At 45.3% G+C, this 16,757-nt stretch overlaps 1 protein-coding gene across 4 annotated transcripts in view; it reads left to right on the forward strand.

Moving 5' to 3' along the window:
* The window catches only part of LPPBETA (Phosphatidic acid phosphatase (PAP2) family protein), a 36,599-nt gene continuing 19,842 nt past the window's right edge, over nt 1-16,757 (forward strand). The window contains exons 1-2 of one of the 4 annotated variants that reach the window (XM_086514124.1): nt 1-105; nt 10,076-10,234. In XM_086514124.1, coding sequence (XP_086370250.1) covers nt 10,183-10,234 — 52 coding nt within the window. In that variant the 5' untranslated portion in view covers nt 1-105; nt 10,076-10,182. Of the gene's footprint in view, nt 106-187; nt 368-427; nt 738-8,569; nt 9,613-10,075; nt 10,235-16,757 lie in introns of those variants that run through there. The other 3 variants (XM_086514125.1, XM_086514126.1, XM_086514127.1) reach the window with 3 other exon arrangements.

The following is a 16,757-nucleotide window of genomic DNA, read 5'->3' on the forward strand; positions in this document are numbered from 1 at the left end:
GGAATTTTTGCCAAGTACATGGATAATAACTCGAGTGACAGCGAGCCATACCGGCTTCATAGATTGGACCTTTACGAGGCCTTCAGCTATGGCGATCAAGGCGAGGTAAGGAAGAAAATTCTCTCTCTCTCTCTCTCTCTCTCTCTCTCTCTGTGTGTGTGTGTGTGTGCGCGCGCGCGCGCGCGCACTTAAGCTACCCATGCATGTGGATTTTGCTATAGTTCAAATTTTCTGCATTGCACACAACGCCACACACATTGGGATTGAGGTCTCTGTCGATTGGGCTTGTTGGAACTCTCCTTCCAAATGCTTGGTGATTGGTGCTCCGTTTTCGTAATGATGATTCTTTGAGCTTTGGTTTGTTGAGGTTGGCTGCTCTGTTCTGGTTTGCTATGGTCACATGCGTTTCAATGTTTGCCGAAGGTTTTTGATTGGCTTTGACTGTTAGTTCCATCCTGGCATTCGCATTGTGGTATGATGAGGTAATAGACATGTGGTTGTGCCTCCTGTCTCAATTGGCAGCCTTTTTCATAAGGCAGGGGTGGCCACTCTGCCAGCTCTCATGAGATCCGGGTCTACTTCTTTGACTACTCAACTCGATTGCCAGCCATGTTCTGCTTCTGTTCAGCCCCTGAACCTTCGGACCTGGCTCCATGCATGGCTGTCTCATGCTTTTCTGTCCCCAATTCGGCTTTATACATTGGGAGTTCTGGCTGAGTCATTGCGTTTCCTATTCGGTGGGTGGTTCACACTGTATTTCTTGTTGGTTCTTGGTATTCATGCGTTTGCCATTATTCAACCTGTTGGTGCTGCACATTGCATGTGCCAGAGTCCTTGCATCATTGTTTATGGGCTTGTCCAGAGGCTCAGATGGTCTGGTGAGCTGTATGCTTTTGACTTATGTTGGTACTTGAAATAGAGTGAGTGAGAGAGAAAGAGAGAGAAACAGGCAGGTTAACGTTAGAGCTAATCATTTCTCTGGATTTATCCAGCGGTATGTCCCAGGGATAGGTGATAGGGAGTGGGGGCTGTTTTGTGGCTGTGCCTGGCCTTGAGAGGTAGTTTTCTCATGTGGGTCATTTCCAACCAGGTGTAGCTCGGGGGTTTTGGTTCTCTAAGTAGCTGTGTAGGGTCTTGCAGATGCAGAGGTTTTATTGCCTGCCTTCCTGGGAGCTCCCAGGTGCCCTATGGGCCACTTTTTTTAATTTTCCTCAATTTTGGCCTATTTTCCAAGTGGTGGGGGCAGATATGTGGGACAGGCAGCTTGGGAGGAGGCCTATATATACGTCTTGGGGGGGTCGCCACTGAGGTGCGTAGTGCAACCCAGTAGGGCATCCCTTGTGGCCAGCCCTAGATCAGAGGTATCCAGCCATGCTGAGAGGGGGCAGGGGGGGGGGGGGGGGGGGGGGTGTGCAAATTTGCATTTTTTGTAGGCCCCTCCCTGACGTTTTTTGGTAGGCAGCCTATTGTGTTTTCTATGGCAGTTATGGGTAGCACAGGGGTTGATCCTCAACAGGGCCATGGGCAGCAAGTCTTCTTCGAGTTTTCTCTTCAGGGCAGCCCGTACGGTGGGCATCAAATGTAGAGGCAGATTTCTCTTTTTGCTGGTGCAGGCTTAGGCCTCGTATCCTCTATAGGGCAGCCACACTAGCAGCCTTGAGGCATCTCTCTCTCTCTCTCTCTCTCTCTCTCTCTCTCTCTCTCTCTCTCTATGCGAGGAGGAGGATCAGCATTGCTGTATTCCCAAAGCATGTTGGAGATTTTTGCCCATGTTAAGGTGGAGTCAGAGATCTCGTGTGCAGGAGCAGATGGCAGTACTAGTAGCAGCTGTGTACCAGGGCCCCGGATTGAGGGCATGTCACATCGATGCAGGACCACCCTTGGGCACTTGTATATGCAGTTTGTCATCAGCATGGAGAGCCTTTCCGCTGCTGCTCCCTGCCCCTCTGCTCTGCTCCCGCTGCTGCTCCCTGCCCTGCTCTCCCGATGCTGCCCCTGCTCTCTCCCTCTGCTGCTCCCGCCCCCCTCGCGCTGCCCCTACTCCTGCTCCCGCTGTTGCTCCCCCACTCCTCACGCTGCCCTTGCTCTCTTCCTCTGCTGCCCCCACTCCCCCAAACCCCTCTCGCGCTCCCTGCAACCCCAACCAAGCGTAGAGAGACCTGCAACCCCTACCAAGCGTAGAGAGAGAGAGAGAGAGAGAGAGAGAGAGAGAGAGAGAGAGAGAGTTCTATTATCGTCCTCGGAGGTCAAATATGACCTATGGGACCAAATGAACATGTCACGTGGTGTGAGTGGAGGTCATAAGTGACCCTCGATGCTCAAAAATGGTTGAAATGAGCATCGCAATAGAGAGTCCACATCGTGGTTGGGAGAGGAAGGTATGTAGGGAGAGTTCATGGCTAAATATATGGGGAAAAGAGGACCATATGTGGTCAAAAGCTGAGCACTCAAGTAGTGTGTGGTACTCACTCTCGCACTTGACGAGGGCATAAGGTGCAAAGTCGATGAGACTCCTTGCCAGTGCCCCAACGTCCTGTCTCACAGCGTAGGAATGGGAGCTAAGACGAATGGAGGCAATGGTGCGGATCGCACTCAACGGGATGGGCTCAAGGATGTAGGGATGGGTTCGGTTACCTCGTTCAAAGAAGAAGAGAGATTTGTAGTTTGGGGCAACGTGTGTGGTGTAATGGCTGAAGCGAGAACCTCCGGATTTCTCCCAAGCCGTGATAAATTGGCGTTGTAAGAAGGCCTCATTAACTTGGGAGTCGATCGACGCATCCTTGACCAAGTGACATGCATCCAATCTTCCAAACCATTCACGCATCCTTGACCAAGTGACATGCATCCAATCTTCCAAACCATTTCTTGATGTCAAGCATCCACCCCAAACTTAGTATTTTGCTCTTGATGTCAAGCATCCACCCCGAACTTAGTATTTTGCTCTTGCATGTCTTTTGGACCATTTGACTTGCTTCATATGCGATTCTAGGAAGTCGATGCAAAGGGCTACGTTGTGTCTTAAGCATGTACTCCACAACCCTTTGCATGCCCAAGACCTCAATGGGAAGCGATCCGGACTCAAGAAGTAAGAGCATGTAGGGTGTTTGTGTCTTGACTTGGAGAAAGTTGGTGAGAAAACGCTTTTGAACATTCTCAAACTCTTTCCAAGTAGACTTCCCGATGCTTCCATCCCACACCTCCACTCCATAAAGAAGCACCGGTGTCACCAATGTGTCAAAGAGGTACTTTTTGAGAGCCCAACACTTTTTGAGAGAGAGAGAGAGAGAGAGAGAGAGAGAGAGAGAGAGAGAGAGAGAGAGAGAGGGTAGAGAGAGAAAGTGTAGAGAAAGAACGCGTAGAGAGAGAATTTTTACCTAGGTAGAGAGAGAGAGAGAGAGAGAGAGAGAGAGAGAGAGAGAGAGAGACCAGTCTCAGGGGATTCATGCTAGATTGACATATGATGCCACCTCTCCGCACCTTACCCTTCCTGGAGCTCGATGGGAGGCCATTAGAGTAGTTGGCTCTCGCGGGAAGCGTCGTTGTGTTGACCCCCGTTTCGCTTCCGCTGTGCTGTACTTTGGAGGCTTTGGAGACACATGATGAAGTTTTTTCAGTCATCACTAGTATTACACTATGGAATGTTTGGAGAGCTCGTTGTCTCCACATTCTAAGTGCGGCTCCACAGCTCCTTCAGGATACCCTCACTGCCATTTTGTTGGACATCGTTCACACCCTGATTTGGCAGTGGGATTCTTCCTCAGGTACATCTCGAGCAGTCGAGGCTCGCCGATTTGCCTTCCTTTGGCATTGGGCACGATCCCCACTCTTCTTCACACTTACAGGTGGCCAGATTACGTTGCATTATGCCCCTCCTCGGTGGTTTCTCCTCCACTCGTCACACCGACCACCATGAGATTGTTCTAGTCGAGTTGTCACTATAGTGGCTCTCCTCCTTACATTCAGCTTGTACACCCCACGTGATAGGCTATTTTGGCATCCGCTGGGGATTATATTGTACTCAGTAATATACAGCCCTGACTTTTTCCAAAGAGAGAGAGAGAGAGAGAGAGAGAGAGAGAGAGAGAGAGAGCGAGAGAGAACCAGCACGCGTAGAGAAAGAAAATCTACGCGCATAGAGGAAAAAAAAAAAAGAATTCCCCCTCTCTTCAATTATGTGAGTGCGGGTGATTACCCCCCCCCCCCCCCCCCCCCCTCCCCTTTTTTTGCGGCCTTCAATCATGAGGAAACAAAATGGCAAGGATGACCCTATGGAGGATGCCATTCAAAAATGCAAAAAAGAAATGAGTGACTCCATCAATAAGATCCTTCGCCACCTCCTAGGTACTATTAACGCACTCGACGAGCGCGTGTCGGCACAGGAAAGCACGATACATACACTTGAGGATCATGTGAAGGCCCAAGATAAGCAAATCGCACTACTCAAGAAGGAGCTTGCAAAGGTGCGATCGCTAAATATTCTCGAAGAGGGAGAGCTTCAACCCTCAGTAATTGAAGAGCTTAACACGATTAAAGAACATGTGCGGGCCATCAAAGAAGGTGAGGAGCAACAAAAAGAAATGACGACCTCGTAGGTAGATGTCATCAAAGACCCAACAAATAGCAGAAAAGGCCGAAAAGTGGATCAAGATTGTCAAGAAAGGAAAGGGCAAGGAAATAAACCCCACCCCCACACCAACCTTCATTAACTTGACACTAGAAGAGGAGCAAAGGAGACGTGTGCGGGCTTTACACGTAAGGATATTTGGCCTCAGAGACCAAGATAATGTGGATGAAGAGGTGAAAGAACTCATGACTTAAGTGGGGGTTAACGAGTAGACGCATACAAGGGCTTGGAGAGTGGGCAATAAGAAAAGTGGGAGCAACGGAGAAACCTCGAAAGAAAGGGCACTCATCCTTCGTTTCCCCTCCATGGAAGCGAAGAAGTACTTCTTGAAGAAGAGACCGGCTCTAAAGAAGACATGCATCTTTCTTGGAGATGACCTCACCCTCTCGCAGATTGCTCATATGCAAGAAGTAATACCGGAAATTAGAGCAGCAAGGGAGAGAGGGAAGATTGCTTTTTACAGGGATGGAAGGGTGGTGATATTGGAGCGACGCTCCGCATGATGGTGCGAGACCTATGGGACCACATTAAAGATGGCAACGTGGAATTGTAATGGGTCACTCCGTCTTGATGTAGGTGGCTTTGAGGATAGTTTCACTGTGTAAGATGCAGCGGAATGAATGTTCTTCTTTCTCAAGATGAGTGTTCCATCTTGTGCTCAAGGTTCCTTTTTGTTCTTATGGAAGGGAGAGCCTTCCATTCTTAATGAGAGAGTGCAATGATCACAAACAAAGGGAATGAACACTGTGAATGAAGGTGCATGAGACTGAGAAATAGAGAAGAGAATATGACACCAGAGACGTTGTAAAACCCTCCTCCGAAGGCCCCACTCTCTATGGCGAGAGCGGTCTACTATTGATTGCACAAATCTCTACAATGCTTGGACTTGCCGACGATGTCGACGATGATGAGGACGACAACGAGAGGGGCTGAAATCTGAAAACGCTAATGGCTGAAATCTGCAAATCTTTATTTGCTGAATTCTGACTCTATGTCGATGACGACGATGCAATGACGACGCACTGAAAACGCAGATGCTGAAATCTGCGCGGGCTGAAACTGTAAACCTTGCGGAAACTGATCGTGCGGCGAGGAGCTGCTGCGGGAAGGTGAGATCTGCGAGGTTCGGGACTTGATCTGCGGTGTCTAAGGGCTGAAAACTGAAAACGCTGAGGTTTCTTGAAGTTCCATCGCGGAGAATTAGAGTGCTGTCTATGTAGCCAAAAATGTCATGCTTCATGCATGTACCAAACACATAGATGTGCGGTACCACTTCATACGTCAGGTATTGGAGGATGGTCTAGTCACCTTGACTAAGATCCGTACACAGGATAACCCTGCAGATGTTCTAACTTCTCACCAAGAGTCTTGCTAAGGCTCAACATGAGCATTGCATACAGCTGGTGGGAGTTGGTTAGCTTAAAGGCGTCATTTATGCCTTTAAGTGGGAGGTTGTTGGGTTAAAGGCCTAAATATCCCCTTTTTGTACATTTTTATACTTTGTCTAGTTTCGCATTGAACCTCGATACATTTTTTAAAAGTAAATTATAATAAAAGTGGGAAAACCCAAAACTCACTTATTGAGTTTTTCCCAAAAACGTGAGCTCTCTCTCTCTCTCTCTCTCTCTCTCTCTCTCTCTCTCTCTCCCTCCTTCGATCTCTAGCGCTAGCTCTTTGCTGCTCTGTGCCTCCTGCTTCTTGCCCCAATCTTGCACTACATCACGACGCGCACCTATCGGTACCTTCTGCTTCGTGCTTTCAATGCACAGTCTGCGAACAGACTCACAAAAGTGCCAGAACACTTCCTAATCTAACTGAACTGAACCCATGTCATAAAGTAGCTTGTCCACGTACACATTAGAGTTAGATGTGCACGTGACACCTTCATAGCGTAGACTGTTGAGTCTGGCTTTCCTCTCATCTTGGATTCCCTACCTACTGACAGGACACCATCTGGTGGTGGTCCGTTCGGTCTCTTGATGACCGCTGCAGCTTACGGTAGCTTCTACAATGTAGACTGTTTAGTGTGGCTTTCTTTGTTTCGGAGGATGTTTACGGCGCAAATTGCTACATTTGGCCTTTTTGGAGTTTTTCACAGCTTAGCCACCTGGCCCACTGGGTTACAGGTTCATGCATTGACAGGCTTCCAGTCATTCTCATGATGGTTCCTAGGCTTCCCCATTTTCTCCGGATAGTTTGACTATAGATCCTATTGAGCAGGACACTTGCAGGTCTATTTGCACTCTTTTACGACAAGGAGTTGTTTTCACACTCAGTTCAGGACCTTCTCGTAGTATTTCAATCTGTATTGGCGGAGTACAGTATTTTGCTACACTTCTTGTGACGGCACTTTACCATGGAGATCTCTTGGAGGTTGTGACACCCCAGATTGCTGCAGACATTGCAGCAGACATCTTCATTTTTTGCCTCACATCTTCGGCTTCATGCGGTTTGTTCAACATCAGGTGCTGAGAGGGGGTGTTAGATTTACACCACTCTGCTGTGTCACATAGGTCTACGGCATACTTGTACGGCTTGTATGTCTTCGGGCTGGCCACCCATGTATAGGTTGCACTTTTGTCCGGCCGCCTAGGTTTGGGGCGGTCGCCCCCTTGGGCACTCATATATATATATATGGGTCGAGGGGGGTACCCATTTTAGATAGACTGACATTACATTGTACAGGTCTTATGATGGGAGATAAAAGCGACCATTTTTGAGACATGCGTAGTGCAAGCCATCCTCTACGGAGTGGAAATCTAGGGAGCAAGCATTTCAGCCCACACATGGAATGAAATTGAAAACATTCAGAAAAAGTTTCTATGTCGACACATGGGGGTCAAAAAGACGACACCATACTCCGTGCTACTCTTGGAGATAGGCAAGAGACCGCTAGAAATGAAAGCATTGCAAAAAATGTACACGTATATCATGAAGGTCAAAGCGATGCCTACTACTCGAATCCCCCACATTGCATGGGAAATGGGATGTGCGCCACAAAAGACAAAAAAAGCAAATTTCTGTCATCGAGCCAGCACCCTAGCATCATCAATGTTTTGCATTGGTTCACCCCATCGTTTTTGCTCTAGATTAGCCTTTGTGTTTTGCAAGACATCAGCATCAGCAACAACAACTATAACAGCAGGAACATCACATTTAATATTCAGCATTTAGCCATTGTATCAGCATTTGTGCAAGTAATCTAAAGCAAGTACTGACTCTGGCGGGGGCCCTTGAGTGTGGTTGGGACCCGACATGCGGTGTTCTCTCTCTCTCTCTCTCTCTCTCTCTCTCTGTGCCTCTCTCTTTCATTGTGTTTAGTTCTTTTCAGTGAAGTGAAGTAACCTTGTGTTTGTGCGAAGCACTTGATGTGAGCTAAAATCCTTAAACCCTTCCGTTGCACCTGACATATGGGGCATTGCAAGTGTTCTCGATTGTCAGAGGATCCTATCGGAGGCAAGCCATATTGAAGTCGAGGTGGCCGCCAGATCAAAGGCCAGTCTGTGTCTTCATCTCTGCCAGTTAATACTTCGATGGCTTCAGATTTGGATGAAAATTTGGTTTTGAATATGGCGGACACGATGGGGCGAGAAGTAGTGATGAAGAAGGTTGGAAATCCAATGTAAATAGTGTCATCAAGCAAGTCAGATGTGACTACCAAACCTTGGCTGATGCTTCTCTTGGTGCAAATTTTTTTATGCACAGCAACATAGATTGAAGATACACCTATGGTTGTTGCAATCTCTCCCTTGGAGATTATGCATCATCTTGAGTTGGTTGAGAAAGGATCATGTTTTTCTCATGATTTCTCGTTACTCATGTTAGCATTCTCACTTCTGGTACCTCCAGGTGTTGTCACCAACAGCTTTCCTTGATTGACAGATTGTTCCGCTACTGACACTACGAATTAGAGGAAAGACTTGGAATCTGCTTAAAAGTCAATACTTTGGGAGTTGACGAGTTAAAAAAAGATGGTGTTCCAACTTCCTATGCGCTTCTATTGATACAAAAGAGACCGTTTGTGGCTTTGCGGGCTTCATTGGCAAGGCTTGCATCCTTTTCAAAGGCTACCTCCTGTCTTCCTTATATTTCCATGACTTAATAATCTCCTCAACAAAGATCTTGTGAACGAAATTTTTGACGGGCCAAGGGGAGGGCTGTTTCAAACTGTGCAAGCTCGTGACATTGTGTCGTGATGCGTTTCAATTTTCCACGAGGGGCAATTAATGCATACGGTGGCATGGCATCCTTTGGTTAAGTTTGAAACAATCCTCAAACTAGAATGTCGTATATGAGTAGAGGTGCAGAATTTTTTGGTTATGTTATTGGCAACTACCGCATCCCACTATGCAATGTTTTGGTAAGGCGCTTGTGCCACCTCGCGTAAGAAAAACAAATAGGAATAGATTATGCATTATTGGATAGCAAGAGGTACTGACGCTTGTTTGTTGGAAGCCACTTTCTTGTAGAGAGGCAGCAAACTCTGTACAATCTGAGTTGACATGACACCCCAGCTGTGTTCGTTGATGTCCAAAGGATTTCCCACATGAGCAACCTTATGATTTGCTTATAGCTCCCTTTGAGGAAAGCTCCATTTTTACACTTCATGATTATCTGCCTAAGGTAAAGGAAGCACAAGAACCTAGAAGACAGTCAGGTAAACGAAACACAAGAACCTAGTAACGGATCAGGTAACAAGCATAGGAACGAGTCAAGCCAAAGGCACAATGGAGATCTTTGGAAGCTAGAAGGCGGCGATGGCAAGAAGTAGACTGCAGACCTGATGAAGGAAAATCCCCTTCATAAATAAATAAGAGCTGAAGAGTATTAGAAGTATAGCTTGTGGGACCGATTATGATGTTGCAATTGTAAGGATCAAAGTGATGTCCTCCAAGTGATAAAAAATCTTCATAGCCTCAAATTTATCAGGAGGGGATCTCTCAAGCACATTGTGATGGGCAGACATTCGGCTACTACAGCAGAGCCAAGTACGTGCTGGAAAGTCTAGGGGATTTAAGTTTGGCACCCATCCTCTTGTCCCTCTTCTTCTTGCAATTAATAAAGCATTATCCTTGTAAGAATCCTTTATCTACTTACTTTATCTTCATTGAAGACTCATTCAAGGGCTCCTTTGTTCTGCATTAGTTGCCCTTCACTTTGTTCTTGGCTATGCCCTGTTTGGCGGGCAAGGAAAGAAACTATTGCTCTATTCTAGCTGATTGGTCACCTCTGCCTGCAACTAAATCATTCCATATTTTTTGCATCTTATGCGCCAACTCACGCAAGAGTTGAATTAGCAGCTTAAGTGAAATGATTTTTGCATACCTGTGTTAAAAGCAGCAATACTAGCAGCTCTTATGCCCATTCATCTCTTCACATGAAATGCGAGAATTGTATTGTCACTTGGCTTTTGTGTAACCCCTGTTTTTGCTGATTGTCATTCGTTTGTAGTTTTTGATGGAGTGCTTAATCATCAACATTTCATTTAAACGAGTCAGCTTGTATAAGGAGCTTAAACAATAGGAGGTTGGCTGAAAGAGCAGAACGTATCCCTTGTCATGACTTCCCAGGAGATGAATCCAGCTATACAAGTGCCGACGCATTCAGATAGTGAGTCTCAACTGCCTATACACTTCCTCATCTATTCCTGCTTGATTGTCAAATCATGTAACAGTCACAAAATTCTGAATAGACTTGCTGATTTTCATGCACATCACACCAAATTTGCGTGGATATGATAGCTGGTCTGGGAACATATAACTGCTTTTAGATTCCATAATAAGATATGGTAGAGATTTGTATGGATATGAGCTGGTCTGGGAACAAACAACTGCTTGTAGACTTCAAAATAAGGTTTTTTAATGCATTTTAGGAGGGTAAACAAGGGAAGGCGGGGGGGGTCGCTTCAGAGAACAACATGATACCTTAGCTAGTTCCTTCTTTCCAGATAAAAACGATGCTGGGGACTGCTGATTATGAGTGACTTACACACTATATTTGGGAGGTCTTGGCAATAATATTATCTTGAGGAAACTCTAGAGTTATGACAGAATTCAGTTCACAAATCTTGTATTGCTGTATGCTCGTATGTGTGTGCAGGCGTGCGTGCGCACGCGCGTGTGTGTGTGACAGCGCTTTGCTTTATGCAATCGCCGCTTATGTATTTGGATGTTCTAACTTCTATTGGTAGATTGCATGGCTTGGTATTACCATCTAGGCAACACTTTGCTGGTCAGGCTTATGCGGATGACTTTTTGTTTATGCCTCGTAACCGAGCTATGATGATGTGGAAAAAATTATGCATGCTCTTTACTTGTTTGCATTGGCGGCAGGCCTCAAAGTTAATTTCTGTAAATCTAAGCTGCTTCCTTTGAATGAGTATGATTGGCATAAGCTGTTGTGGCCAGGGGAGATTGTTCCTCCATACGCCATAGTTCGTCATTTGGGTTATCCCCTTGCTTGGAATGCGTCAGCTTCATAGAAAACGGATTGGGTGCTCCAACGTTTGCACTCCAAGTGAAATTATTGGAAATTGTTCACTTGGCCTCTGCATGTGCTACTCAGGATTGTCGAGTGCATTCTTATGGCTTAAGTGCAGTTTTACTTGCCTCTGTTATCATGGTCTCGGTCATGTTTGCATTCCCTTATGTCTACTATTTTGGAGCATTTCTAGCGCACCTCAGCTCGTAAAAAGGGTCTTAGGCTCTTAGCTATGGACAAGTTTTGTTCTCCCAAACTCCTTGGCGGGCTGAATATTTTGGATTTGCATAGTCATGTTCTGGCTTGGAAAGCTTCCCTATTGCCGGTCTTGGTGGCACAACGACAACCTTGGTAGCTTATGGTATCCCATTTGTGTGCGCATATTGTCACTCTGTCCTTTGGTCATTGGCAGCCAACCTATTGGAAGGTCATTTTTGGCAAGCTTGAAGGGCACATTCCTGGATGTCCCTTCACTTCTTCTCTCATTGTTGATTGGAAGGCTGTCATGTTGCATTTGGAATGGAATGGCCGGCAATCTTCTCTTGGCAATTCCCTTCGATTGGAGAGTCTGCATTGGAGCAAGGCTATCTCTTTTACTTTGGTCCAACGCTCTCCTCGTCAAGCATATTTTCTTTCTCGAATGGGGATATGCCAGGTGCATCAGGTGGTAGATGACACCGGCTATGCTCTTTCGTTCTTTGCTGTGAGGTCTGTTTGGATTGGGACCTCATTATTGTCCTCTTTGGCGAGAAATTCGTGGCATGCTTGCTGGTCTCTCACCTATTCCTCCTTTGAACGAAGACTCGTTGTTTGGATTGGAATCTTGCCAATGTTAGCTTGGAATGCATTTCAGCCTGTAGTATCTACGCTCTCTTGCAATCTGATGCGTGGATTGTGCATCATGGTAATCAGTTGTGGTCACTCTCCAATTCATCCCTATGGTGGAGGCGCACATTGTCTGCCATTTAGTAGTGTCGTCTCCCTATGAAGGAACATATTTTCTTGTGGCGTTGTTTGGTGGGAGTTTTACCTGAGCGTAGCACATTGCATACAGGGCATATTGCACCTTCTTGTTGTTTCGGATGTCGTACAATGGAGGAGACTCTGCCACACTTGTTGTGGGATTGTCGTTACTCCAGATCCTTCATTCGCGGCTGCTCTTCGGCTCCGTTTCCCTTCTGCCACTTTTCACAGACGGTTTTGGCTTTTTGGGATGCTTCAGTCCCCACAGTCTTAGTTTGCAGTCTTTTTTTCTTGGATTAGATTTTGGGTTATGTGGGCCATCTGGCACCATCGCGACTTCTTGATGTTTCAAGGCATTGAAGTGGCCCTGTTTCCCTATTTTAAACCGTCGCTTGGCCAAGCGTTACATTTCGCTTATGAGGTTGGGGATATTACTCTTGATGCATACAGGATTTACTTTGATTGTTTTTAGCCCTTGCATAAAGCTCCGCTTTTTGTACCTCTTCTTTTCCATGGGTTTTCCTCGGTTTGAGGTTTCCCACTTGTAAATTAATCAAATCCGATTTACAAAAAAAAAAAAAGTGTGTGTGAGCATATATTAGTACCTAGTTCTACATCCACTATAGGGCACTGACGTTGTTAGTGGGGATATTTTAGTATTTAGTCAATATTATGCATGATGGAGTTGATGCTATATTGACTTGTGGATGATTACTATGAGCCTGTACCTCTTACTTTCCGTGAATCTGGGCTTATCCAGAATTTATCTAGATATATATATGCATTATTTGTAGCTAAATTCTTTGACCAAGAAATGATTGCAAGTGTCCAAATGTCCAATGTAAAGGAAACAAACCCCCTCCCCCCCCCCTGCCCAAAAAAAAACAAAAAAAACCACCCCCTCAAAAAAAAAAAACATAAATCTCCCCAAAAGAAATGTTTATATGCAAACTTTGAAGAAAATGACACAACATGAATAATGATAGATGGAGAGAGAAGAGAGAGAAAAGAAAAAGAAAGAGTAAAGTTTGGCAGTGAGGAATTATTGAGTTGTTTATGCATAACATACATGCAAAGAGAGAACGAACAAATTGTGTTGTTTGAATTATACTCTATGTGTGCATCTTTTGGTGCACAATTTACAAACACTCAGAAAATTTTAGAGGAAGCATCAAATGACTTATCTACGATTGTGTAGCAAAAGGTAACACTTTGTTGTCAAGGATAGGGGGATCTCATGACCCTTGAGGTGTACTTAATAAGATATTTATTCAATTTTAGTTCAAACCGTGCTCTAGGCAAGGTGAGAGTAAGGTGCGTTTTGCTTGTGCAAGGGCCTCTCTTTTGTAAGGTTCACAACTTTGCCCTAGAGGCCTAGAATGTAGAAGAAAAAGTTCTCGCAGATGAAATGGAGGCCAACAAAATAGAACATTTAAATAAAGAAGTGGGAGTTGCCCAATTTTAACTCATGTATGCAAGGCTGGAGAGGGAGAATTAGAAGAGAGCCACGACATGGACGAGCGTGGAATTGAAAGTGGGTGATTCTTACATTTTAAACAAAAAACTCTTTTTATGTGAGGAGAAAGTGGCACACCCTTAGGGTTGATACACATGCAAGACGATGCATGTAGTCATGCATGTAGTTGATGAAATATTATGAATAAGGAATCCGACGAGATAGCTTTACCCTTTGGTCAAGGACCAACTCAGGTTCGAGTGAAACTGATTGAGTGGTACCTTCCAAGTTGGGGATCTCCGAAAAAGGCGCATCCAATTAATCCACTTCAAGGCGTTCCTTCAAATGGATAATGTGAATTACCATATGAAGGGCAAGATGTGAGATTAGAACCAATTGAAAACCACACTACTTATTTTGTTCAGGATCTAGAATGGTCTACAATGTCGAGAAGATAACTTTGAGCAATTGCTAGTGCGGAGATTTTCGAGTCCGTGGAGCTCGCTAGGTTATATTTGAAGATATATTCACATGCCCTCTTGGAACCAATTAGGTTGTGTATGGTGGTTACCATAAGAGATGTCACGATCTTGAAGAATCTTTATCCTTGCCTTTATGATCTTGCCATTTGAGTTAGATGGTCCATAATAACACAAACAGGGTCATGACCTCTATTTGTATGAGGTAACCCATGACAAAGTCCATGGCGTCGTGCACATTGCTAAATATACCTTCCACCACACGTGCACATAGGTCCCCGACACGGACGTTTACAAAAAAGTATTGGCTTTCCAAGGCCAAAGTCGGTGACATTACGTCCATCATGACAACTCGAGTAAAATCGAACAATGGATATCCGATAATTGGGCACACACACTTTGCCTTGCTTGAAAAGTAACCACCTTCTATGAAGTGTTGTTTGAATTATCTTTCTCTCAATAGTTGGGTGCCAAGCATCTACAAAACCATAGCTTTCCTAGCTACTTAATCCCACTTGGATTGGCTTCCAAACACCAACAAAGTGAGACATGTTTGCAATGCCTCTGAAGAGAAAGATAGAAGTCGGTTGACATCTCCATACATGAGAGAGTGTTTGTAACAGACTTGGACACCCCAAGTCGGGAATCTGGCACGACACACGTGAAAGAACTTAAAACCACTTAACAAATTTAATCACAATTCAGAGAGAAAGAGATGACACGGCCTGGTGTAGTTCCGTACCTAGAGGTATTGGCCCCTACGTTTGACGCCCATTTCGGTATTTATTTTTATATTAATTTTGAGCAAAGTACAATGTGCAAGGGTCCTCTCTCTGTTCAATGCTCCCAAGCCAAATCTGAAAGAGATAGGCCGTGGCAATTCTTATATAGGCTCTTAGGCCTAAAAGCAGTACATGAAAAGCTACGAGTTCCAAAATCATCTGGTCTCTCTAGCTAGCGTTGAAAAGTTGCTAGCGTAAATCGCGGTGGAATTCATGGAAATCTATACATAGTGTCACGTCAGTAGTCTGCCGAAATTTACGGGGGTCCGTACAGCCTGCCACGTCAGCAACTCCATGCAAAAGTTGTCCTTGCTTTATTTTAAAAATCTTTGTCCCCCCTGGGCCCCATTGGGTGGGACCCCATAAGTTGAAACAACTTATGAAACTCATTTTATCTGTCAGTTGGACATGCCACGTCATCACTTTATGACAGTATCGACCTCAACAAATCGGCTAAAAGCTTATGCAACCTGATAGGGATGCCAAAGTTGAACTCTTGACTAAGTTGGGCCCATTGTCCCTTACGACTGTGAAGGTCAAGTTGTCCACAAAGGTATTTTTAGAAATGGTGGTCCATCAAACCATGAAGTGGACCGGTGCCATGTATTCAAGGCATGGATGAAAGCAAGCAGTTCCTTCTCATGGGGATCATTGAGCTTTTGGATTTCTAAGGGTATCGACCTACCATCTTGATGAAGAACACCACCAATAGCGCTTTCACTTGCATACGTCTCCACAACAAAAGTCTTGGAAAGTGTCAAAGTGGAGCGAAAGCGAGAAGGAGAAGGGGGGAGACAGAGAGAGGCATCGGCCCTGCATGACACACGTGTGCCCCTAAGGGGGAGCACACAACAAATACATTGACATTGGACAAGTGCCCCCAGCCCTTGCCTATATAGCAATGAAGGCTGGCTCGGGTAGTGTCCACTAATAAATCCAACATCCCATAAATATGGGAAAACTTATGAAAATAAGATAAATGGATGCAAGACCAAAAACTGGGCGGCCGAACCAAAAGTGTTTGGCCAAGACAAGGTGCAACCTAAATGCAAAAGTAGTGGGTGGTGAGCTGGGAGACACACTAGCTGTGCAAGCATTCCCGAAGCCTAGATGAAGCAGTAAAGTGGTGTAACACCCCCTCTTAGCACGTGATGCTAAACAAACCAATTGAATGAAAAGACGTATCATGGGAGGCCTCAAATATAGATGTTTGTTGCGAAGCAACAATCTGGGAACCTCCAACTGCTAAAAATTCTCCAAGTAGATGCTGTCACAAGGTCAGACTCAACAATCATAGGAGCGTTGAAAGACCTGCAAATGTTCACAACTCTCCCAAACTCCTTGGCGGGCTGAACATTTTGGATTTGCGTAGTCATGTTCTGGCTCGGAAAGCTTCCCTATTGCCGGTCTTGGTGGCACAACGACAACCTTGGTAGCTTATGGTATCACATTTGTGTGCGCATATTGTCACTCTGTCCTTTGGTCATTGGCAGCCAACCTATTGGAAGGTCATTTTTGGCAAGCTTGAAGGGCACATTCCTGGATGTCCCTTCACTTCTTCTCTCATTGTTGATTGGAAGGCCGTCATGTTGCGGCAATCTTCTCTTGGCAATTCCCTTCGATTGGAGAGTCTGCATTGGAGCAAGGCTTTCTCTTTTACTTTGGTCCAACGCTCTCCTCGTCAAGCATATTTTCTTTCTCGAATAGGGATATGCCAGGTGCATCGGGTGGTAGATGACACTGTCTATGCTCTTTCGTTCTTTGCTGTGAGGTCTCTGTTTGGATTGGGACCTCATTATTGTCCTCTTTGGCGAGAAATTCGTGGCATGCTTGCCGATCTCTCACCTATTCCTCCTTTGAACGAAGACTCGTTGTTTGGATTGGAATCTTGCCAATGTTAGCTTGGAATGCATTTCAGCCGGTAGTATCTACGCTCTCTTGCAATCTGATGCGTGGATTGTGCATCATGGTAA

The sequence above is a fragment of the Adiantum capillus-veneris genome, chromosome 6 (assembly GCF_014529385.1).
Source record: "Adiantum capillus-veneris isolate H3 chromosome 6, ASM1452938v2, whole genome shotgun sequence".
Taxonomy (NCBI): Eukaryota; Viridiplantae; Streptophyta; class Polypodiopsida; order Polypodiales; family Pteridaceae; genus Adiantum; species Adiantum capillus-veneris.